The sequence below is a fragment of the Vicugna pacos genome, chromosome 23, assembly GCF_048564905.1.
Source record: "Vicugna pacos chromosome 23, VicPac4, whole genome shotgun sequence".
Classification (NCBI taxonomy): Eukaryota; Metazoa; Chordata; class Mammalia; order Artiodactyla; family Camelidae; genus Vicugna; species Vicugna pacos.
In genome coordinates, this window is record NC_133009.1 from 20535394 (window position 1) to 20559318 (window position 23925).

Consider the following 23925-nt stretch of genomic DNA (forward strand, 5'->3'; position numbering starts at 1 on the left):
AGCTATAAAGCAGGGTAGTTAATGGAAGCCTGATTTCCAGTCCGTGCTGTGTCACACTGCCTGGCCCTGGAATCAATTCAGGGCTTTAGAGAAACACTCAGAGTTTTAGCGTATATGTTTGGCAATCATCTTTATAGAAGTGAAAGTATTACTCTGTTAGATTTTGATGATTGTGTTTTTTTCCCATAGGAATCGGATAAACCTCTAATACCCGTTGAATTGAATTAGCCTTATTACCATTGCAGGTAAAACATCATTGATAAGTCCCCCCATAATATAACACACAGTTCTTCTAATTTCTGACAGGTTGTTCCAGCCGAAGGATTGGTCTCTATATTAAAGAAGAGGAATGATACTGTAGGAGATCATCCTGCCCAGATGCAGCAGAAACCATCTAAGCGAAGAGTGAGGTTCCAAGAAATAGATGACAACTTAGATCAAGGTAAAGTGCTCAGCACTGTGTCCAGTGCAGAGTTGACTAGTGTTTTGCTGAAACAATGAATTAATGTGCAATACGGTGTTTGCTAACAGGATTTGTAAAGAATATGTGCACTTAGTTTGATTCTCTGTGTTTCTTTACGGAAGATAAAGCAACTATCATCAGTTCTTAAATAATTTGTAAGCATTTTGTTTGCTCAAGTAAGTGAGCAAGTTGCAACATTTATCTCATTGCCTTCCTGTCCCACAGATAGTCCTCAGTGTTCCAGGCCCATTTCAGTTTCCTTGTTCAGTGTTTTATTTTCTGAGGCTTGTTTTTTGTTATTAGTAAGCCTGCTATTGTTGTCTTCTTTTCAGTAGCAGTTAATACTTCTTCTTGATTGATATGGAAAATATTTATGGATTACAAATATATTCTCTTTGGCGACTTCTTCTTGACTCTATAGAAAAATGTGTCTTTCAAGAGCAGCAGGTTAACACCATTTCTAGTTTGATTTTTCCCTCCTGGATCTATATTTAAGGTGGTTGTTCAGTTTCCCTAAGGCCTGGGTAAATCGGGGTGAGTGGAAATAGAGCCAAGAACCTGTCAGTATGCTTTTCATGTTCATAAAACAACTACATTGTTAAAATAGCAGTGTCAACATGTAGATATCCTTTCTAAGTATGACATAAAGTGGTAACAGTGGAGGTTTCTAAATTTTTACAATTATAAACTGATAGGCGCCTTGGAAATAATGTGTTCCCACCCCTCATTTTACCGCTGCACCTTACTTATAGCTATCACAGTCTTCTCAAGATAAAGTGCTCAGTTCTTTGTTTGTACTAATTGGTACTGAATCATTGCAAACTAGGAGGAACCCTGGATTTAGTCCCTGTTTCATTTAGTCCCCATCTCATCTTAGACTAAGTCACTTAACTTATGCTCAGTAGCCACCTATGCCTCTTGGCTTCCATGTTGGACAGCACAGCTCTAAACATTTTCAGTGCATGTGGATAAAACAAAATAGATGTTTTTAACTAAACTGTATTTAAATGTTTTTTATAAATATATGATAATGAAGAAATATCTGAAAAAATACATAAACTAGATTGTTAATGAAGATAAGTGGGTGGAAGGAAATCATACCAAAAAAAGAAAAGATGGTAAAAATAATATACTGACCAAAAACCAAAACACAACATGAATGATATGATCATATTTATTTGTGTGTATAAAAATTATATTTGCGTATGTTAGTATAAACTATTAAATCTATTACTAACTATTAGCTGTTAAAATCTATTAAACTATAAATGTGTGATTCACAGGACAATATGATTTCATAATCCTACTTCTATAAAAATCCTGAAACCACATGTGTTTGATCTGGAAGGACTCACACCAAATTTAAGTGATGTCCCTTGGGTGAGAGGGGAATATGATTGGGTAGGAGAAAAAGGGAGAGTAGTGCCTTAGGCTCTTAGATACTTTCATGTTTAAATTTTTATCAGGAAAATATATTCACATATTACTGTAAATTTTCCCAAATAAATTGTATTTTGTTTATATTAGAGTCTATGAAATTTGTACTTTTTTAATTATAAAAGTAGTATATGCTAATCATGAAAAACTCAGACAGTAATGAAGTAAAAAAGTATAAGTTCCTTAGTCCTCCCTTGGGGGTTTCCCCCAGGTGTTTATTGAAGTTTCTTACCATCCTTTCACAACACATTCTGTATATGTGTATGCATATGTGTGTATACACACTGACTCATACATGTGTCTTTTTTTTTTTAACACAAATGGGTTCATTGTATACTTTTATACACTTCTTTTTAATTTAACCATCAATCATGGGCATCTTTCTGTGAAGAACCTAGTAAATTTACTTCATTCGGTTAAACAATTGCATAGTGTTCATGATATGAACATCTTGTAATTATTTATATCAGTCTAACTAGAATAACTAAGTTATTCTGAACTTCCTGTTATAACAAACTTTGCTACAGTGAACATGCTTGTGAATATGATATTGTGTGTTGTGCCGACCTGTAGGCTAATTCCTGAAAGTGGGCTTGCTGGGCTAAATGATCAGGACCATGTGTCCCAGTTGGCCTCACGCAGTCTTTGTTCCTACCTATTGTCCCAGCATTGCATTCAGTTAATACTCTTGCACTCTCAAAAGTACCCCAGTCTGGACGATAAATTAATTTAAAAGGTTAATAGATACTGCCAGATTACCTTCCAAGAAGGTTTCAGTACACCCTCATCATGCTGGTTGTAAAACTTCTTAGTCTTTTCCACATATTTTTTATTTTTCTTTAATTGTAAGTGACCATTAAGACTTTCAGCCAGAGAATATTGTCTTCAATGTAGAAAGACTTATGTGGACATTTTTATTAAAAACAAACCTGCCAAAGTTATTTAAAAAATTGAAATTATTGTAGTAGCTAGAACTTCACCATTCTACTGAATGGTAAAATTGAATATTACTAAGATGCAAGATCCCAAAGACATTTTTTATTGTTTAATATCAAATTGAATTTGCTTAAAGATGGTCCCATGGTGTGAACTCCAAAGATACTATAATAGTGAGGTTATAATTTGTATTCTAAAATAACACTGTGAGCACATCAGAAAAGTACTGCATTTTCCTTCTTTTTTTATGGAAATGGTTATATTTATTGTGTAAATGAGCTAGTTTTAATTTTAGCATTCACAAGCTCCACAAGCATGTATCTCTGTGGTAACTAATAGGTCCTTGTATGATCCTTAGGGGCACTGGCTCTCTGTCAGTGACTGCCACAGAGGACTAATGTTAGAAACATTGTTACCTTAATCAACAGAAGACAGCAGATACTAGGATTTCATTTTGTGCCAATTTAACCTTACTCTGTTTTCGTATTTGCAGATGAAGTTGGAAGTGGTTCCTGTATTTTACTGGTCTTGCTGTGCATAGCGACGGTTTTCCTTAGTGTTGGAGGAACTGCATTATACTGCACTTTTGGTGACATGGAGTCACCTGTTTGTACAGACTTTGCTGACAACATGGACTTCTATTACACTAAGCTACTGCAGGGAATGGCAGAACTTAAACACTGGATCTACCTCTCCTAGCAGCATTCAAGAGGGACAGGCATGCTGGCAGTGAAAATCAAAGAGTGAAACTTTCTAAACAGCTTTTATTTCAGGAGTTCTGTAACGTGCGCCCTCCTTCCCCAGAGAGGAACCACAGACATCCGAAACAACAACTTTAAATGGCAATCCGGAGGAACTCTTTAAAATAATCCACAATATTTCAGGCAAATATTGATTTGAGCACTGTGGGTGGTAGGACTGATCTTTGGAGAGCATGTCCATCTCCTCCTTGCTGCTTCCTAGTGTAATGAGCTACACTGAGCAGAATTAAACAGGGCAGTGCTGGAGCCAAATCTTTTTGGCTACCTTGTCAAGCTAGTGGTTAAAGGACACTTTTGGTTTACATTTGTTGGTCCAAAGACATTGCTTCCAGCCATCATGCAATAAGTTTGTGTGTAATGAAAAGGAATTACCTTATGGTTTTAATGTCTTTTTTTAGTTCACCTTGGGAAGCTGTGTAATTTAGACTTTGTGCACTCTTTCCAGATTCTGTTTTCCATTTGTGAAATATGTGTGTGTGTGTGTGTGTGTTTCAGACAGTTATCATAAGCAAATACCCAACATGGAATAACAAAGATTATTCTTTTAACATGACTATAGATGTGCAGGCACAAATCTTTCAAGAAGGCTTAACTGTGGAACAGATGAATTGTAGAAATCTTGGCCCTGAATTGAGAAGCTGTGACAGATGTGTGACAGTTAATTAGCTAGCCAAAAGTTAATCACAGGCCTAGAGGTAAAATTAAAGCACTTCCTTCCTCTGAGTCTGAGGCATCCAGTTTCATCATGGATTCAGTGCTTCCTGATATCATGAATGCTGGACTCAGTTCTGTAAACACTTACTGAGCACCTATCATATTCTAAGCATCTAAGAACCAGAATACAAAGGTGAATAAGATATTAGTTCCTGCTTTAGATGTTTTATATAAAATAAACTAATACATTGGCAAATGAAATTAACTCATTATATATAATTCAGTATTAATAGAACATACATTCAGATGCTTGAATGTGCATTCATTATCATGGGCTTGATTTAGACCTGTTATGGGGTCATTAGGTGAAAATTCAATCATATCTTAAATAGAGAAATGTCTGATTTTTGTTTAAATCTGTCAGGTGGCATTTCCTTTTCCAAGGTACAGTGGTCTAACAATTAGGAAGCCTTGCTTTGGCTTTTTATATCATTGGCAGCATTCTAAAAGAAACAAAACACATGAATTATAGTTTTTTAGCAATAATTATTATTTCTTTTTTTTCTGTAGGATCATTTGAAAGAAAAAGACAGAAATTACTTTCTAGTTGTTACTGGCTGGTACAGTACCTCCCTTTGTGTTTCTGCTTATTTATTTAGACTTATGAATTTTAAAGGGCTTTTTAAATAAGTTGAAATTGTGTCATCGAGCATGCATTTGGTTATCCCAATGCTAGATACTTAATTACTGTGTCCTTAGGGTTTTGATTTTCTATAATTTCAGCTCAGTGTGTTTTTAGGATTGTTTATTTTTAAAGTGATGTTTTATTTTTACTTATAATACTGTTTGACTTGTCTGTCATGTCACCATGAACTATAATATTTTCAAGGATTATAGATCAAAGATATTTATTTAGAAGTGTACGAGATACTGAAATCTAGATTCCTTATGATTAAGGCTGATTTTATTACAAGATTATTTTAATGTTCTATTATAAATTTTAAGAATTTGTATTCAGATTGTATGTAAAATATGTAAAATGTTGATGGTACTATCTATCTTGTGGTTCTTTAAAAGACATTCACAGTCTACTGTGAGGGGCATCCCCATCATAGACAGACCTCTTCTGTTTTACCCTCATGATTTCTAGTTACAGAAATTTGGTGATGCCGATTTCTGTCGGTTCTATGTCAAGATAAGTCAAAATTTCCCTCTCCTGTTCACATCTTCTCTTTTAGGTCACTATCGAAGTCCTAAATAATCGATAGTGTCATATTTGCATATTGGCCGCCAGGGCCGTTACTTCTGAAACTGAAGATTTCCTGGGAACCTTCACACTGAGGTGAAAGGATTGAGATAGTGTTTTGGTACTCTGGGGTCCAACTGAGTCTCAGAAAAACCATGTGTGTCCTCACTACTTCCCAGGGAGGGTAAGGTGAGCTCAGGAGTGTGTTAATGTCTTGATTTAAAATAGGCATGAAATCTCACCTAGAAAATTAGGGCAACTTTTAAAAATATAATGGTAATTTATTGCATGAATTGGAGTAATTCCATCTGGTGATGAGAGAACTGTTATCTCATGCATAAAAAATTCATCCAGTTTTACTATGATGTAATTTTTTCCTGTCATTTAAAAGTACTGACAACTGTTTGTAATTAATCTTCCTTAAGAACTGTATTTGAGGGTAACAGATCAAGCTTGTAATTTAAACACCAACAATGTGTCTCAGAGAGTTTGTTTTGAACCCCCTAGCTACTGAGAAAAACTGTTTTAAAGTGAAAGTAAAAGAATTCCAGAAGTTGATTTGGCCCTGCAAGTAGATGGCCATCTATTTTGGGAAGTCTAATAGGTCCCTACATAAAGGCCTCTCTGCTTCTAACACACCTCCCTATCTGCCTGAAACAACAGCTGAAATTTGCTCTAAAAATTAATTCCTTTAGATTTAAAAATAAAATCTCCCTGGGGGGGTTTACCTTTATTGAGCTGTTTTATAATGCTAAGAGGATTTGAAATTTGAAGGTAGGCCTTATTTTGAAAGGACAGATGTGAATTGGGTCTTGCTGGAGTGGCAGGAGGATATGGAGTGGGAGTGGAAGAGTGAAGAGGGGCAGGAATTGAGAAGCAAAAGAGGGAAGGTGGGAAAAGAACAAAGAAATCTTTTAGTTATTAACTTGTTTTGCTGAAGCTGGCTTTGTGGCATTTAATCCCTATCCAGAGAGAGACTGAATTTTTGTCTTTCCATTGACATGACCTTTATAACTCTGTTCATTTCTGTGGGTTCAGGTAATAGTAACTCACCCGTGTATACTTACTTATGAAGTGTATACAGTGCTTTCACATTTATTCATTTGATGCTTAGACAATAAACGCACATCCCTCGAATCCAAGTCTTGTAACTCCCAAATCCATTACACTTTCCCTTCTATCATGTAGCCTCTGTCCTCAAAAAGAATAAGAGTAATCTAGGGTTTATGGCACAAATTTCAGTGCCATCTGCTATTTTAACAACCTCAAAGATAAACATTTACTGAGCCTTATGTGCTAACCCTCTAAAAACTATAGCGAATTAAAATTTTCTCTAAGGAATTCTAGTAGCATTTAAATCTCTCTGGGAGAGAGAAAAGGTATGGTAACCTGTGAGCATCTCTTATTCCTGGTCCTAAGAAAAGTACTCCTAGATTCAACTTTTTGTCTGTGGCCCCAAGAACAGTGCAGAGTCTTGAGCAACAGTGTTTTATCACTGTGCCTTGACAGACACTGGAATTCCTGCATTGTGTCTAATGCTTTGCTGGGTGCTGGGGCTTTTGAAACAAGAAATGGCACCAGCTTAAAGAAGTTAGCATCTGGTAAGGTAAATGTATTTGTGAAAGGGGGAAAAAAAAGAAGAAATAGAGGATAATGCTACATATGGGGGTAGAAACATGCGCTCATTCCTTCCTACCATGTGTCATGCACTACTAGGAATAAAACAATTCTGTCTAGGCCACCTGTGTAGCAACTTGATAGACAGGAATCTTTTCTACCAACCAAAATTCTAGTAATTATTACACTTTTCTTCTAGTTAGTATTTGTGGCATTAATAGCTAGTGGGCTTTCTAGCACTGGAAAGCTTCTTGGCAAGAGCCTTCTTCAAAACTGAGTCTGAATAACACTAAATAGCACTATTGAAAACATTACATAACTCCAGGTCCAGATGCTTCTCTGGATAATTCTAACAATCATTTAAGCAAGAAATAATACCTATCCAACAAGACAGTCTTTCAAAAGGAAAAAATACTTGCTAACTCATTTTATGAAACCAATATTACTCTAATATCAAAACTAGACAAAAACAATAAGAATATATAACTGAGGACCATTATCATGAACTTAACCACAAAAATTCTTAACAAACATTAGTATATTCCAATCTAATACTAAATAAAAAAAGATTACATACCGTCATGACCAAGTGAGATCCCAGGAATACAGTGTTAGTTTAACATTCAAAAATCACTCAGTGTAATTCATCATTTTAACAAATAAAAGAAAAATATGCTCACACCAATTAATGTGTAAAATTCACACATCATGATAAACACTCAACAAACTAAGACTAGAAGTGTACTTCCTCCACTTGATCAAGGGCATTTCTGAAAAATGCACAGCTAAATATCAAACACTTCAAAGAAACAGGGCAAGAATGTTCACTGCGATCACTTCTATTCAACATTGTACTGGATGTCCTACAGCAAGAAAAAAAAGAGACATATCAATTGGAAAGGAAGAAATAAGCCTTTTTGCAAATGACATGATTGTTTAAAAAAGTCCTAATGAATCTATTAAATGCTACTAGAATAAGTGAGTTTAGCAAGGTTACAAGATGCAGGGTCAATATAAAAAAAAACCCAATTATTATTTTTACCAATGAACAATTGGAAAATGAAATGAAAAACTCATGAAAAAATTCACTTTACTTACAATAGCATCAAGAACATGAAATCAGATTTATTTACTTAGATTTGTTACAAATCTAACAAAATATATGCAAAACCTGTACACTGAGATCTGTAAAACATTGCTGAAAGAAGCCTTAAATAATGGAGAGATGCAGTTTTTTTAATGGATTGGAACAGTCAATATTAAGATGTCAGTTCTCCCCAAACTGATCAGTAGACCTGACACAATCCCAGTCAGAATTCCAGCAATTTTATAAGTTGACAGACTTGATTTTAAAATGTGTTTCGAGATGCATGTGACCTAGAAGATGACCAACAAAACTTTTAGAACAAAACTGGGGGGCTTGTAACTCTTGGTTTCAAGACTAAATGCTACAATAATAAAACTGTGGTATGGCAAAAGTAATCCAGAAGTAGATCCAAATGTATATGTTCAAATGATCTGCAAAGGTGTCAAGTGGGGATAGGACGTCTTCAGCAAATAATGCTGGAATAACTGTATAGCCTGTTGGGAAATAAAATTAACATAGAACTTTACCTAACACAACACAAAAATTAACTTGAAATAAATGAATCTAAATGTGAAAGTTAAAACTATAAAACTAAAACAAACCAGGAGAAAATCTGTGTAAACTTTGAGTAAGCAAAGATTTCTTTGAATACAGAATATACAAACCATACAAGAAAAATGATTAGCTCAACTTTAAAAACGTGCTCTTTGAACATGATTAGGAAAATGAAAAAGCCAGCTGACAATTGGGGGAAATTCAAAATACATTTATCTGGTAAAGGTCTTGTGTTCAGAATATGTAAATATCTCATACAACTCAATCTTATAACAATCCATATAAAAACTTTGAACACTCCTTTCAAAAAATATATACAAATGGCTAATGAGCATATGAAAAGATGCTGAGTATCATTAGCCATCAAGATGCAAATTAGAACTTTGGGCTACCACCACACACCTGCTAGGATAATTAAAGTTTAAAAGACTACACTACCCCCAGGAATGCAAGAGTGGTTTGGCATAAGAAAATCAATGTAATACACAATAATAGAATAAGGGGGGAAGACTGATTATCTCAACTGATGCAGAAGAAAAACATTTGACAAAAATCCAATATTCTTTCATGATAAAAACTCTCAAACTAGGAGTTGAAAGAACTTTCTCAACATGATAAAGGGCATTGGTGAAAAACCTACAGCTAACGTTGTGGAAGACAAACCTTTCTCACCAAGACAGGGAACACTATGCTCACTTCACCACTATTATCCAACTGTTCTAGCAGTTCTAGCCAGAACAATTAGACAAAAAAAAAAAAAAAAGCAAAATTGGAAAAGAAGGAAAACTATATTTGCAGATGAATTGTGACTATAATTGGAATCATAATAATATATAATATATGCATATATATTACATATGATTCCCAAATAACCCACAGGAAAGATGCTGGAGATAATAAAGTCAGCAAAGTTGCAGGGTACAAGGTGAGCCCACAAAATCAGCTGTGTTTCTATACACCAGCAATTAACATTAGGAAATAAAAAATTTCATGTGCAATATAATCTGAAAGAATAAAGTACCTAGGAATAAATTTGACCAAGGAGGAGAAGACTTGTATGCTGAAAACTACAAAACATTGATAAAGGAAATTAAAGAATATCTAAATAAAGGGAAAGGTATCCTGTGTTTATGGTTAGAGACTATTGTTAAGATGCCAATAATACCTAAAGTGATCTGCAGATTTAATGCAGTACCTATCAATCAAAATAACAGCTTTTTTTTTTTTTTGCAGAAATGGAAAAGCCAATTATTAAATTCATATGGTATTGCAAGGGGACCCAGATAGCCCAGTCTTGAAAAAAAGAAAGACAGAATTGGAGCCCTAATAACATTTTTCAGTTTCAACATTTACTACATAGATTCAGTAATCAAAACAGTGTAATGCTGGCATAAGTACAGACATATATTCCAGTGGAATAGAATTGAGAATCCAGAAATAAGCCCATACCTCTTTGACCAGGTGATTTTTGATGAAGGTGTCAGGACTATTCAATGGGGAAAGAATTCTCTGTTCAATAGATGATTCCAGGACACCTGTATTTCCACATGCAAAAGAATGAAATTGGACCCCTGCCTTACACCATATACAAAAATTAATGAAAAATGGATCAATGGTCTAAATATGAGGTAAAGCCATAACACTCATAGAAGAAAACATAAAGGCACATCTTCATGCCTATGGATTTGGCAATGGATTCCTATGACAACAAAAGCACAAACGCCAAAAGAAAAAAAATAGATAAATTATACTTCCTCAAATATTTTTAAAGTTGTGCATCAAAGGAAATTATCAAGAAAAGGAAAAGACAACCTACAGAAGGAATATATTTTAAAGTCAAGTGTCTGATGAGGGTTTAATATCCAGACTTTATAGAGATCATCTACAATTCAACAAAAAGACAAAGAATACAATCAAGACAAAGGACTTGAATATACATTTCCCCAAAGAAGATATACAAGTAGCCAATAAATACATGAAAAGATGCTCAGCATCACTTATCATCAGAGAAATTTAATTCAGAACTACAATAAGATAAATGAAATAATATATACTACAACATGGATGAACCTTGAAAACATTATGCCCTGTGAAATAAGCCAGATGCAAAAGAACAAATATTATGTAATTTGACTTACATGGAATATCTGTAATAGGCAAATTCAAAGAGACAGAAAATAGAACAATGGTTACCAGGGATTGAGGGAAGAGGGAAATGGGAAGTTATTACTTCTCCCTATCCCCTATTCCCTTTCACTGTTGCTGCTTAATTGGTCTAGACAAATGTTTGATGACCTCTAAATAGCACCCCTCATTTGTACAAGACCTAACTACTCAACCAGCTACATATAAAGTGTTAAAATAAAGTCACCAGTTCAAAATGCCTTGATTTAAATCTTAATTCTGTTCACAGCTTTTGGATCTCTTTAGTTATTTCGGAGATGTTGAGATACATGATTTAAAGAAGTGGAAAGATATCCCATGCTCTTGGATAGGAAGAAATAATACTGTTAAAATGGCCATACTACCCAAAGCAAACTACAGTTTTCATGCAATCCCTATCCAACTACACAGGATATTTTTCACAGAACTAGAAAAAAAATTTATATAGAATCACAAAAGACACAGAATTGCCAAAGCAATCATGAGGGAAAAGAATAAAGCCGGTGGCATAACCCTCCCAGACTTTGGACAATACTACAAAGCTACAGTAATCAAAACAGCATGGTATTGCCCCTCAAACAGACATGGATTAATGGAACAGAATAGAGAGTCCAGAAATAAACCCACACACCTAGGTCAATTAATCTTCAACAAAGGAGGTAAGAAGATACAATGAAGGAAAAACAATCCCTTCAGCAAGTGGTGGGAAAGCTGGATAGCTGTGTGTAAATCAATGACATTAGAACACTCCCTCACACCATACATAAAATAAACTCAAAATGGCTTAAAGACTGAAATATAAGAGAGGCCACCATAAAACTCCTAGATGAGAACATAGGCAAAACATCCTCTGACATAAATCCTAGCAATATTTTCTTAGGTCAGTCTGCTAAGGCAATAGAAATAAAAGCAAAAATAAACAAATGGGACCTAATCAAACTTACAAGCTTTGCACAGCAAAGGAAATCATAAACAAAATAAAAAGACAACCTATGGAATGGGAGAAAATATTTGCCAACGATGTGACTGACAAGGGCTTACTTTCCAGAATAAACAGCTCCTACAACTCAATAACAAAACAAATAAACAACCCAATCAAAAAATGGGCAGAAGACCTAAATAGTCTTTTTGTTAAAAGAAGACATGTATTTGGCCAACGGGCACATGAAAAGATGCTCAACATTGCTAATTATCAGAGAAATGCAAATCAAAACCACACTGAGGTATCACCTCACACCAGTCAGAATGGTCATCATTAAAAAGTCCACAAGCAATAAATGCTGCAGAGGGTGTGGAGAAAAGGGAACCCTCCTACACTGTTGGGGGGGATTGTAAGTTGATGGAGTAATTATGGAAAACAGTATGGAGGTTCCTTAAAAAACTAAAAATAGAGTTCCCATATGGTCCACCAATCCCACTCCTGGGCATTTGTCCAGAGAAAACTGAAAATTTGAAGATACATGCACCCCAATGTTCATAGCAGCACTGTTTACAGTAGCTGAGACTTGTAAGCAACCTGAATGTCCATGGACAGATGAGTGGATAAAGAAGATGAGGTGTATGTATACAATGTAATACTACTCAACCATAAAAAAAGAATGGCATAATGACATTTGCAGCAATGTGGATGGACCTAGAGCTTATAATACTAAGTGAAGTAAGTCACACAGAGAAAGACAAGTATCACATGATGTCACTTATATGTGGAATCTAAAATATGATACAAATGAACTTATTTACAAAACAGAAACAGACTCATAGACATAAAAAACAATCTTATGGTTACCAGAGGGGAATGGGGTGGGGGATAAATTAGGAGTTTGGGATTATCAGATCCAAACTACTATATATGAAATAGATAAACAACAAGATCTTACCATATAGCACAGGGCACTATATTCAATATCTTGTAATAACCTATAATGGAAAAGAATATAAATGTGTATAACTGAATCACTTTGCTATACGCCACAAACTAACACAACATTGTAAGTCAACTGTATTTCAATTTAAAAAAATGTTGAGAGGGTGATGCTTTTTTCTACTTGATGCAGCAGGCCAAATTTCAAACCCAATCTAATTATAGATATTCTGTAAGGACAAACTGGTCTCCCTCCGGCCGGAATGCATTGATCAAAAGTGAGGTTTTGTGATTTTATTGCTTTTCTTAATTGCCTTGGATCAAGGGTCAGGAAGGAGATATGCACTTAGGGAACAGAGAAGACTCACATCATTCGTCAGAATGACAACAGCCCATAAATGGCTGGCTCTTATTTTCCAAGTACAAGATTAGGGATTGACAATATCTGTACAAAATAAACAAAGAAGAAAAAAACCCTTGCCTATGCTTCTGGTCTGGACAGGACCTTGGTCCAAAAGTGGCTTCTAAATATAGACAGTCTGTTTGGTTTTTTTTTTTCCATTTCATTTTTTTCTTGATTGGAAAGATGAAATTACTAAATAGGAATAGCAGTTTGGTCAACCCTGCAGAGGAGACTGAGATATAAGGTAGCTTGATGGTAAAGAGGTGGGATATACTGATTCACAGACTGAAGTGCCCACTGTGCCCAAAGCCCCTTCGGGGAAAGAGACTGCCACCGGTGGTTCCTTCTCAACAAGGTGCTAAGCTGTGTGTTACATCATCCTGAAACCGTGGCTACAAGTTGCTTAGATCAGGGGAGGTGTGCCCTAGCCTGATGCATTCCTTCAGGCCTGACAATGAGAAAGGAGAGTGATGTGGACACTTTTTCAGTCTCCAAAACAACATAGAGCCGGGAGTTTCCGTAAATAGTACCTGACTCATCAGGTCCCCTCTCAGATCATTTGAATTTGGGGTCCAGAGTTTGCATCCAGCCCTGGCACTAGGAAGGCGGAGAAGCCGAACAGGCCTAAGGGAGGCCACCTAGGCTGGAGTCCCACAAACAGCAGAGCTTCTGGAGCAGGAAGCTGGAAAGTCCAGCTCTTGAGAGTCACCAAGATCCATCACTCAAATGACACTCCCTTTCCAGAAGGCCTGGTGCTTACTCTATACCGAAGGCCCCAGGCTCTGGGGCAGTTGGTGGGTAGCCATCCTGTGCTTGTGTGAGGGACTCCAGCGGGTCTCAGTGAGCAGGTAGAGGGCTTCCCTGGCAGACTGCTTGCACAGAAGCCTCGAGATGCCAGATAATATACAGGATGCCAGCTACTGCATGAGACAAACTTATACTAAAAAAACCCTGTTCATCTGAAATTCAGATTTAACTGGACATCCTATATTTTTGTTTGCTAAATCTGGCAGCCTTAGCAGTGCCACGGTGTGGTACACACACTGAGGACAAGAGGGAGGGGCTCATCAGGGCGACAGAGGCAGAGGAGATTAGACACAACTTGCTCTGAGGAGTAGCCTTCAGCCCCCTTTCTGGATTTCCTAAGCAGCTGCAAGGTCTTGGGTGTGTAAACAGAAGACAGAGCATCAGCATAGCTATGAGATCAGCGTGTCTACAAAGGGGTGGAACATGGCCAAAATTTGTTGGCATTTATGTACTCAAAGCTCTGAGTCTATAGACTTTAAAGGCTTTTCAGTCTACCACAAAAATGAGAATTTAATCAGAGCTTAGAATGTAATGCAAAAAATTAATTTAGTACTTCATCTGAAGTGAAAAACCTTCCAAATGTGATTCTGTGTGATGAGTGTCTTATATAGCGCCCAGGACATTCAGTGATCCAAATTCACAGAATTGTGTTTTACTCCTGGTCTTCAGGTAGAACCAGCTAATAACACAAAGATAAAATATGGCCTTAAATACCGAGTTTGCTTTAGCCTTTAGGTAATCTTGTTTTTACTCAGCCCTTGTTCCAGATATAAGATTGCTGACTGTACCTAGCCGAAACTAAATTATTCATTTCCTCCTCTCGTGAAAAAAAGATGGCTTTTTCATTTGCTGTATTCATAGGGTTCTCTTTCGATGGCCACTGCTTTTCACCAACCACGGTCAGCCCCTCTGCCTTTTTGTTTTCACTCAGTGAAACCAGCTTCTCATGATGAGAGCTTTAGTCTTAGTCTGACCTTCTCTTCAGGATAGCAAACCCCATTTTCTGTTAAAACTGATTACTCATAAATAGAAGTACATTACTGTTAGCTGTGGCCAAAATCCATCTGGTCTCTTCTCTTCTGTGCAGAGTGATAAACTGGCAAAAGGAAGGAAGAGATGTGGGGAAGCAGGAGAGGCAGGTCCCCGCAGAGCCACCGCCTGTGTGCCCAGATGCCAGGTTCCTTGTGCGGGGTGAGCTTCTGTGTGTCCTGGAAAGTACCCTCCCCAGAGCGCCCTGGCCACTGCAAATTCCAATGTAGGGCACAGTAAATGCCACGTTTGCATATACATCTGCAAAGCAGCCTGGACTTGTCAGAGGAAAAAGCAAGTAAGAATAGAGGGAAAAACAATGAAAGATAACAGAATTTTAGAAATCATGCGTTTTGACTGTGTGTGTATATGTTTTTCCCCCCTTCATCTAGATAGTTACTACTCAGTCTAGCAAGGCATAAACATTTAAGGGGTCAATTGTTTAAATAATAATAAATGCTTATGGAAAACTCTGAAATGGTAAAAGAACAAAAATCCCAAAATGCAGGCCTGAAAGAGGGCAGAGCCAGGCAGAGATGAGCAGTACCTGTCTGCAAGCACCTCACCAGCCACAGACCTTTGCCTGGTGCCTGCACTTCCCTTCCCCAGAGACCCAGAAGCAGTGCGCCGGGGAAACCGTCCACAGCAACCTTTCTGTGACCTCACATACTGAGCCTTGTCTTAGCTACAAGGTGGAAAATGCAATCAGCCACCCCATTAGCTCTGGAGTTGCTTCTGGGGTAGGACTCTGCCCTGTCCTTCCCTCCTTAACTATTCTGGGTCCTATTTCTGATGGTATTTATTTTTCCCTGCATTATTTTCAATAGAACCCTTCAGTTCTTCTGTGAAATACTATAGTTTAAATGAAGAGAATAATGTTCTTATTCCAATAAGGATAAATTGGGATGTCAAAAGCCTCAGAAGACCTCAGCAGGAGAGAAACTCCAGTCTTCAATTCCTGGATGCCTTTCTGAGACTTCAACTCTTGCTTCACATAATTACGAGGAGGCATGGTTTGTGGGTACAGCAGTCTGAGCCTGAGGATCCCTTGAAAACACTGCTGGAGAAGGGGCTGGGAGCTGGGAGCTGGGGCTGAACAGGGCACAGAGCCTGTCTTCAACAATGACTCATGAATTTTCCCAAAGTCTGTTAAGCCAGTGAGAAGCCAGGAAGTGGAGAGAAAGTCTTTTGTCTTCTTCAGTAATGTTTCTAAATCTACAGGTGGTGATAAGGAAGTGAGGTGCATTTTTTTCATATTTTCTAATGAGTTGCAAATAGAATTCTTGACATGCCCATTTTAGTGCATGTCATCTCTCCTGCATCACTGAGTTGCCTTGGGTGACTGTGGCTGATCACCCTTGAACAATATGCAGGGCTGGTGGCCTGGAGCCAGCCCTCCTTACATTACCCAACCCGGGATGGGCTGACACCATGGAAGACAAGGGTTCCTCTGGGGTTAGGAGTGACTGGCGCCCAGACAGCTTCCAGTGTGGACCCCATGCTGAAGGGATGGCGAGCCTTAAGGAAGAGGCTTGGAACAGGTAACAAGAATTATCATTCAGAGGCACAGAGGTCAACATGGCTTGCACCCAGAGAACTCCCAGCCAATCAGAGCCTGACTCCCCTCTCCTCTCCACCAGTCAAAGTCTTGCATCTTGTAGGCTCCCCTACCAATCAGAGCCAGGATATCATCTCTTCTCCTCTCCTCTTCTCCTATCAGGGACCCTCCCCCTGCACCCTCCCCCCTTCCCACCCACCAATTCCCCTGCCAATCAGAGCCAAGCTTCCTACTCTCATCTACCAATCAAGTTTGCCTACGGACAAAAAAAGATCTTTTCATGAAAGCCCACATGAATTGGTGTCATCCTCTTGATGGATGGTAAATCTCTGCACAGAATGGGCCTCCAGGTCTTTGATGCTATGTTCCTATTGTTTAGAGGAAAGAAGAGAAGAGCAAAGAGAGGAGAGGGCAGGGCCAGGTAAGGCCATTTTTAGAATTTAAATTCAACAAATTGTTCTGTTTTAAAGATCCCTATGTGTGTTTTGAAAACAAAGTGCAGGGTGGAAGAGACAGATGAGAACCACCCCTCCCCTCCTGCAGGTGTGACTTCAAGTTCACTGTCTCAGAGTGCCCCGCATTCCCTGGCTTGGCCTCCTCAGCGGGTCCTACTCTGGACCACATGCTCAACTATCGAATTTCCCTTGTTTCCTCCTTCCTGCCCTTTGGGTGAATGCTGCTTGGGAGTGTTTGCTTTGGCTCCCATCATACTTCTGCAGCAACATTTTCTCTCACATTTCCCTTTGCTGCCGTAAAGCCAGGTTAATGGTAGGCAACCCCCCAGGTCGCTTCACTGGTCAATAAGAGTCTGAAACATCACAGGAATAAATGGAAAACATATTGCTTTAACTTGGATGTTCCTAGGATTCTTGACATTGCAGGTAAAGAAAAATTTTCCTAATCCATTCAGTACATGGAATTTATTTCCCTTTGAAATACAAATCTCTTATTAAAAATAACAGTCTCTTGCAGTCCCCCATTCAAAGTCCCCCAGGTCATTGCCTAATATTATTCTGTGCAAGGGGAGTTCTACCTGAGTGGAGCCTGACGAGCACTAGGGGAGAACCAGGTACAGGCTGTCAGGAACTGCTTCAGCTTCTGAGAGCTACCTCTCCAAGATCCACCCTGACCCAGTGCCACACCACGCCCACATCCCATGATGAGTCAAAGCCAGGGTATGAAGACCGGCCCATCTCAGCCCGGATCAGGACAACTCTGAAAAACATTCTAGCTCCGGAGGTCCCTGAGGGTTGGCCAAGGCTGTGGTTGAGCCTGTGATGCTGCTCCGCTTCTCCCTCTGCCCACTCCTGTCTTGGTCCCCTCTCTTCACAGGCCTTCATCTTGAGGACGCTCCTTGATAAACATCCTGCCCCTAAACTCTACTTCAGAGCCTGCTTCCCGGGGAACCAAGGCTGCAAAGAACCTGTGCCAGTTCTCTGCTCTGTGCCTGTTATAGCACGCCTACAGGGCTGCCTCCAGAATCAGGACAAAGATTTTGTTCAATCTACAAAGCTTTCTATTAGTCAAAGCTGCCTGAAATGAAAAAAAGCATCTTGTGAAGGTGAGGAGATCTTCAAAGAGGACATGTTCAAACAGAAATGCTATTGGAAAGATGAGGCGGGGTGAAGGGGTGAAAGCAGGAACCCTAAGGGTAGATGTCCTCCAGGTCCCTTCCTACGTGGAGACCTTAACACCTACATTAGTTTGCCAGAGCTGCTGTAACAAAATACAGACTGGGAGACTTAAATGACAGAAGTTTATTGCCCCACTGTTCTGGAGGCTCAGTGTCCAAGACCAAGGTGTCAGCAGGTTTGGTTTCTTCTGAGGCCTCTCTCCTTAGCTTAGCAGATGGCTGCCTTCTCCCTGTCTTCAGAGTCTTCCTTCTGTTTCTGCGTCTTAATCTCCTCTTCTTATAAGGACATCAGTCATGATTGATTATGGCCCGCCCTATGACCTCATTTTACCTTAATTACCTCTTTAAAGGCCCTGTTTCCAAATACAGTCACATTCTGCAGTACAGGGGATAGGACTTCAACATAAGAACATTGGAGGGCCACAATTCAGTCCATAACAAAATCCTAAGGTTTTCTGTATCCCAGATACATAGTGCCCTTTAGCACACATCCAGCCCAGTGTTATTAAAAGAGATCAAATTTGGTATTTAACTACATAAGACAGGGTTGGTCAAGGTTATATTTGAAGGAGAAATCATACACTTAGAGAATTTTAACTGCTAAACAAGTAGCCAGTCGTAGCCTTTTAAAATGATGGTCTGATCTAGTAGCTGTGAATATCATTACATCCACTCTACCTCATCCAGGTAATCAGCCAGGGCATCCTATGTATTTACATCCATGTATGTTCACACACAGACACAGACTCTATACCCAAGAAGGGACAAGGGGAGTCTCTAGACATAACATGATAACTGGGTTTCCAGGGGATAGTGTCTGAGTGTGGAAAGAAAAAGGCTACTATGATGGCTTTACCTCTTATATTCACTCACTATTCATTTATTCATCCATTCAAACAATAATCATTGGGTTCCAGTTACATGGAAAGCATTGTGCTAATTGACTTGGGAAAAATAACCTCATAAAAATCAAAATCCCACCTCCAAAGAGGGAATGTTTTGGTAAGAAAAATAAACTGTGCTGCAGTAATGGTGATGCCATAAAGCACGGGCTTTGTCACCACAAGGACTGAGCCCAAGGTCCACCTCCACCCTGTGTCAGCTGTGTGACCTTGGGCAAGTCACTCATCCTGTCTAAGTGTCAATTTCCTCATTTGTACAATGAAGATAAGAATGACGCTTAACAATTGGCATCTCAAGTGGTGGATTGGGAAGCTTTTGTCCCTGTTTTTCATAACTGCCACCAGCATCCCCCAAAGCCACCTTGAACCAGTATGAAATCTAAGTAAAAGTAGTTCGTTACTTGGCATCTTCCCCTTCCAATTAGACTGAATTAAATTGCAGCCCCTAAGCCCCTCCTATGTATCTTTGAGCTACACGTTTGCCTCATGTATTGTGAAAACTAAACAAGGCAGTGCATGCAAATTGCTTTCTCATGTAAATTCCCAGTAAATGTTAGCCCTTATTAAGGCATTTAGTGAAAAGTATCACAAAGGTAGCATGATCAACTCGTCCCAGTGCCTCCAACCCCTACCCTTCATCTCAGGACCCCTCCTCAGTGCCAGACAAACCTACAGAAGAATGTTAAAGTATGTTACATGTAAATGATAGAAGGATTCCGAGGGATGAAGTGTCACTTTTTAATTTTTTTAAGAACAAGGAATGGTTTTGTGGAAGATGTAGAATTTATCCTGGTCCCTGAAGAATGGCCAATCCAAGTGGAAAGAATGACATCAACAAAGATATGTAGATGGAAGAGTAAGGCATGTTTAAGTAATGGGTAAGTGCCCCCATCAGGTGGAAAGGGGGATCTTTGCTGGGGTGAGGCAGGAATTAAGGCTAGGAGGGAAGATTGGAGCTAAAATCCAAAGTGTCTTTATCAGATAGGCTGAAGAGTTTGAGGTTGGTGTTCTGTAGTCAGTGAGGAACTACTGACTAGTGAAAAGTTTTCAGCCAATAAGTCAAATGAACAGAAGTGCTCCAAGCAGATGGTTCAGGTAACAACCTTCCATAACCACTGGGAGCATGGCCTGAATTGGAGCAGGGAGAGGTTAGGCGACGGAGAGCGGATGAAGACCTGAGCAAAGGCTGTGGCCCTCAGACTGGCAAGAGGACTAGAGATGGAGAAACCCACCAGGAAGATGTTCTCCTGTGGGGCCTGGTGGACAACTGGAGGTAGAGAATAAGAGGGGGCAAGCTTTGAGTTTGGCAGAGGAGAGAGCCGAGGGTACAGGGACAAAGGAGAAAGGTGAGAAGGTGCCTGAGGTCATGCTGAGTGACCTAGATCTTCTCCACCAAGTGAGTGGCTGGACAGGTGACTGGCAGGGGGAAGAAGTAAGTGGAATTGGGAGAAGTCTTCCAGAGGTGGCACAGCGGTTCACCAAGAACCCTTCAGACTCTTAAGAAAGCAAGTAGACCCAGTTGCGCAAATTTAGATTTTGAGTCTACCCACCCTTCCCAGAGAAATGTTACCTCCACAGGGAGTACCCTTGGTCTTAGAATCTTATCCACTTACTGGTTAGCCCAAGGAGCTCATTAATCAGCACTTAAATTGGACAAAGACCCATGGTCATTTCCATCTAAACCACGGAGTGCAGATCTTTTTATTCATTGAGGTATCAGCTCTTATTAAGCTTGGCCTCCCACTGAAGCGGGACATCTCAAGAATGGGCTCTGATCTGTCTAGGTCAGTGTGGAGGCAGTGACTGCCTCCCATGCCAGGAGTTCAGAGTTAGGACAAAAACATGGCCTCTGCCGCCACACTGCAGTGACTATCACTTTCCAGCACCCCTGCATGTGGCCGGGCTCTCGTTCTCTAGAAAAGGCAAATGCCCAGAAGTAAGATCTCAGAATAGCTTAGCAGCTAGATGAGGCTCTCCTTCCTGGCCCCCTCATTTCCTAATTTTTACAGTTGGCATGAGGATTATTAGTTAATACTTTGGGGTTGTGGGGATATTCTTTCATTTATTCATTTACTCGAATATTATTACTCAATACTCAGCATTTTGGGTACACAGGAATCTGTAAGGTGGGAAGTCCCACTTAAGGTGCGGACAAGCTAGGTTTCCTTGGTTTCCAGCCTAGAAATGAGTTCCCCATTCCAGCTCCATTGCTTCTCCCTCCCACACCACATCTCCAGAGCCACCTTCTCCAGTGCAGACCAGTGAGGATTCATTCCTCTTCAGCGCCAAGATCAGAAAGTTGGGTGGAATGCTATTAGCTCTCATGCAATATAAATGAGGTGGATCTCGTGAGAGCAGTTTTGGAATGAGACCCACTGAGCCCACCACAACTCTGGAATATAGCACCTACCCTCTGGAGCGTATACACCTAGACTGTGTATCCCCAGCACCCGGCCTGGGATGTTTCAGTTCATGTTCGTTGAATGAATAAGGGACTCAATAAATATATGCCTGCATGGACCTGGCTCACACTACCTTGCACTGCCGTTTATTTTTCTATATCTCCTCAACTAAATGAGAAGTTTCTTGGAGTCTGGGGACTGGGCTTGTTTTGCCTTTGTAACCTACTCTGCCTTCCCAGTGGATGCTTTTAAGTAATTGTGACAATTCCCCTGGGGTTGAGGGACTCATCTCTTTCCTGGGATGTAGGCACTAGCTCTGTTTTCTAAGGCAGCCTTTTCTCTCTCCCCTCTTGTCTCTCACATCCCTGCAGGCAACCTCTGATGTTACTCCTACAAGCTGGAGTCCCCCAGTGGGTCCTCCTCCAGGCCTTCTACAGCTGGGATACATGTAATGAGCCTCTCCAACCACTGGAGGGCATGCTTAACCTGAAACACAGATGTGACTAATGGGTAGGATGGTCTAAAATTTATCACACAAACCAGGATACCTTGGAGCTGGTGTGATAACACCAGGACAGTAAATGTAAACAAGGATTGTCCGAGGTAAACTGGGACGTATGGTCTCCCTATGAATGGGTCCAAGGGCCTGGAAGAAAGAAAATGACTGTTTTGAGGGAGGTGGAAACCTTAAAAATCTGTGACTAAGATAGTTCATTTTTCCAGGAGTAACCTCTGGGGGCCCTTCAAATAGCTTACAATTGCCTGAGGACCTGCGATCAGAGGGAGGATGTTGTCTGTAAACACTGAAGGTGTGGAATAGCTTTTCTCAGAGGATTTCACCGCTCTTTGTGTTTATTGTCTCATGTTGTCCCTGCAGGGAGACAGGAGCATTGAAGATGGGAGTTTATAAGGTAGGACTGTGCAGATGTAAACTCTGGGGGTCTTCTGGGGAGCAGTACCTGCCAGCAAAAGGTGTCCGAGTCTCCGGACAGTGGCTGAGAAGTAGTCTGTGTAAACACACGCACTCCTCCTGTGCAAGTGCGGGGTATGCCCGAGAGAGCTGGGCCACTGTGCGGGGGTGAGGTGTCCTCTCAGTGAGGTGACCAGCTCCGCACAGGTATGAGTCCCAGGCCCCTCAACTGACAGACTCATTCTGGCCACTGTTTAAAATGCTGCTATGAACATGAGATTATAGTTATGTCTTTGTGATACAGATGACATTTCGGCTCCCTGCTGAACGAGGATGAGAAAGGACAGGACCATCTTGCTGAGTGAACACTGTGGAGACATCATCTTTAAAACCTTAGGAGGAGTTTTCTCCTGTTCTGTCATCTCCAGGCAACTAGGTGACACACCAGACCCTTTCCCCCTTCCTCTTCGCTTCCTTCCCCATTGCTTTATTTTTTTCCTCTTTTTCTTCGTATTTTATTTTACTTCTTTATTTTTATTGTAAAAAAGAACCCAGCACATAACATGAAGTCTAGCCTGTTAACAATGGAATGAGCCCTTAGAGGTCCAAAGAGCCACTGCCTTCCTCATGCCTGACTCAGGCTCAGGAGACACGTCTTACCAGCCAGGATCTGGGCTCAGTGTTTGTAGCCTGACTTCTCACCCTGTGGGAGAAGACCCCTTATAAGTTCAGAGTAGCCTTGTTAGGCAGTTAGGTAGAAATGAACACTGGGCAGGGGGAGACGAAGGGGAAAGGAATAACCCAGAAAATAACAATATGTCTGCACTCAGGATAAGGGACGCCAGAAACTTTTACTTTCTCTAAATGAGGGCCAGCAAAGGAAGCTGGCTAGGATCCAATGCTGCGCAATAGAGAAGGCCCAGGCATAACCTGACCCAGTGCTCATTATAATGTAATTAACAGTACAGTTTTAGCCCCCTCCCATAGGTTTCGCTGTGTGCTTCACGGGTAAGAACCTGCACAAAAGGGGATGGGCGTGCCAGAGCACAAGGAACCTGAGCTGTCAATCAGCCTGATCACTCAAAGAACTTGAGCTGTTAATCAATCAATCACAACAACGCCCCTAAGCCAGGATGTAAGACCGGAAAACTCAGGAGTGGCGGCGCCATTTTTCCTCTCTTGAATTGGCCCCCTCCCAATTCTCGGGAGTGTTCTTATCTTTTACTAACTTTTTACTTTACTAATAAAAATCTTGCTCATATCACGCTTTCTGTCTCTCGTTAAAAATTCTTTTTTGAGGGGGGTGCCTAAGAACTGAGGTAATTCTTATTTCCCTTTTCCCAGTAACAGCCCCATTGAGGGTTGTGTGGTGAGAAGAGTGTCTTTGACCTACTACAAGAAGCAGGGCCGAGACTAGGAATCAAACTTTTTTTAACTTAAATTCACATTTAAACAACTTTGGAAGAAAACAAGCAAAATTATCTACTTACCTTACTACAGA

The 23925-nt window shown here is 39.9% G+C and overlaps 1 protein-coding gene and 2 long non-coding RNA genes across 6 annotated transcripts in view; 2 read left to right on the top strand and 1 right to left on the bottom strand.

Annotated features, from left to right (window-relative positions):
* Positions 1–3977, top strand: part of CNST (consortin, connexin sorting protein) — a 70324-nt gene extending 66347 nt beyond the window's left edge. For both annotated transcript variants that reach the window (XM_006198814.4, XM_072948631.1), the window contains 2 exons: positions 307–442; positions 3330–3977. In XM_006198814.4, coding sequence (XP_006198876.1) covers positions 307–442; positions 3330–3535 — 342 coding nt within the window. In that variant the 3' untranslated portion in view covers positions 3536–3977. The remainder of the gene's footprint in view (positions 1–306; positions 443–3329) is intronic.
* A 3822-nt stretch (positions 3978–7799) lies between these two features.
* On the bottom strand, positions 7800–15285 carry LOC140688753 (uncharacterized). The gene is made up of 3 exons (XR_012063548.1): positions 15032–15285; positions 12797–12836; positions 7800–7977 (listed from the first exon to the last, which is right to left on the bottom strand). It is a non-coding gene; the product is annotated as an uncharacterized lncRNA (long non-coding RNA).
* A 502-nt stretch (positions 15286–15787) lies between these two features.
* Positions 15788–23685, top strand: LOC140688754 (uncharacterized). 3 transcript variants are annotated; one of them, XR_012063550.1, is made up of 7 exons: positions 15788–16560; positions 16957–16998; positions 17910–18138; positions 19865–19990; positions 21886–22425; positions 22729–22860; positions 23399–23685. It is a non-coding gene; the product is annotated as an uncharacterized lncRNA (long non-coding RNA). The 3 variants fall into 3 exon arrangements; XR_012063549.1 differs by having other exon boundaries at positions 22729–23685; XR_012063551.1 differs by lacking the exon at positions 16957–16998 and having other exon boundaries at positions 22729–23685.
* The last annotated feature ends 240 nt before the right edge of the window (positions 23686–23925 follow it).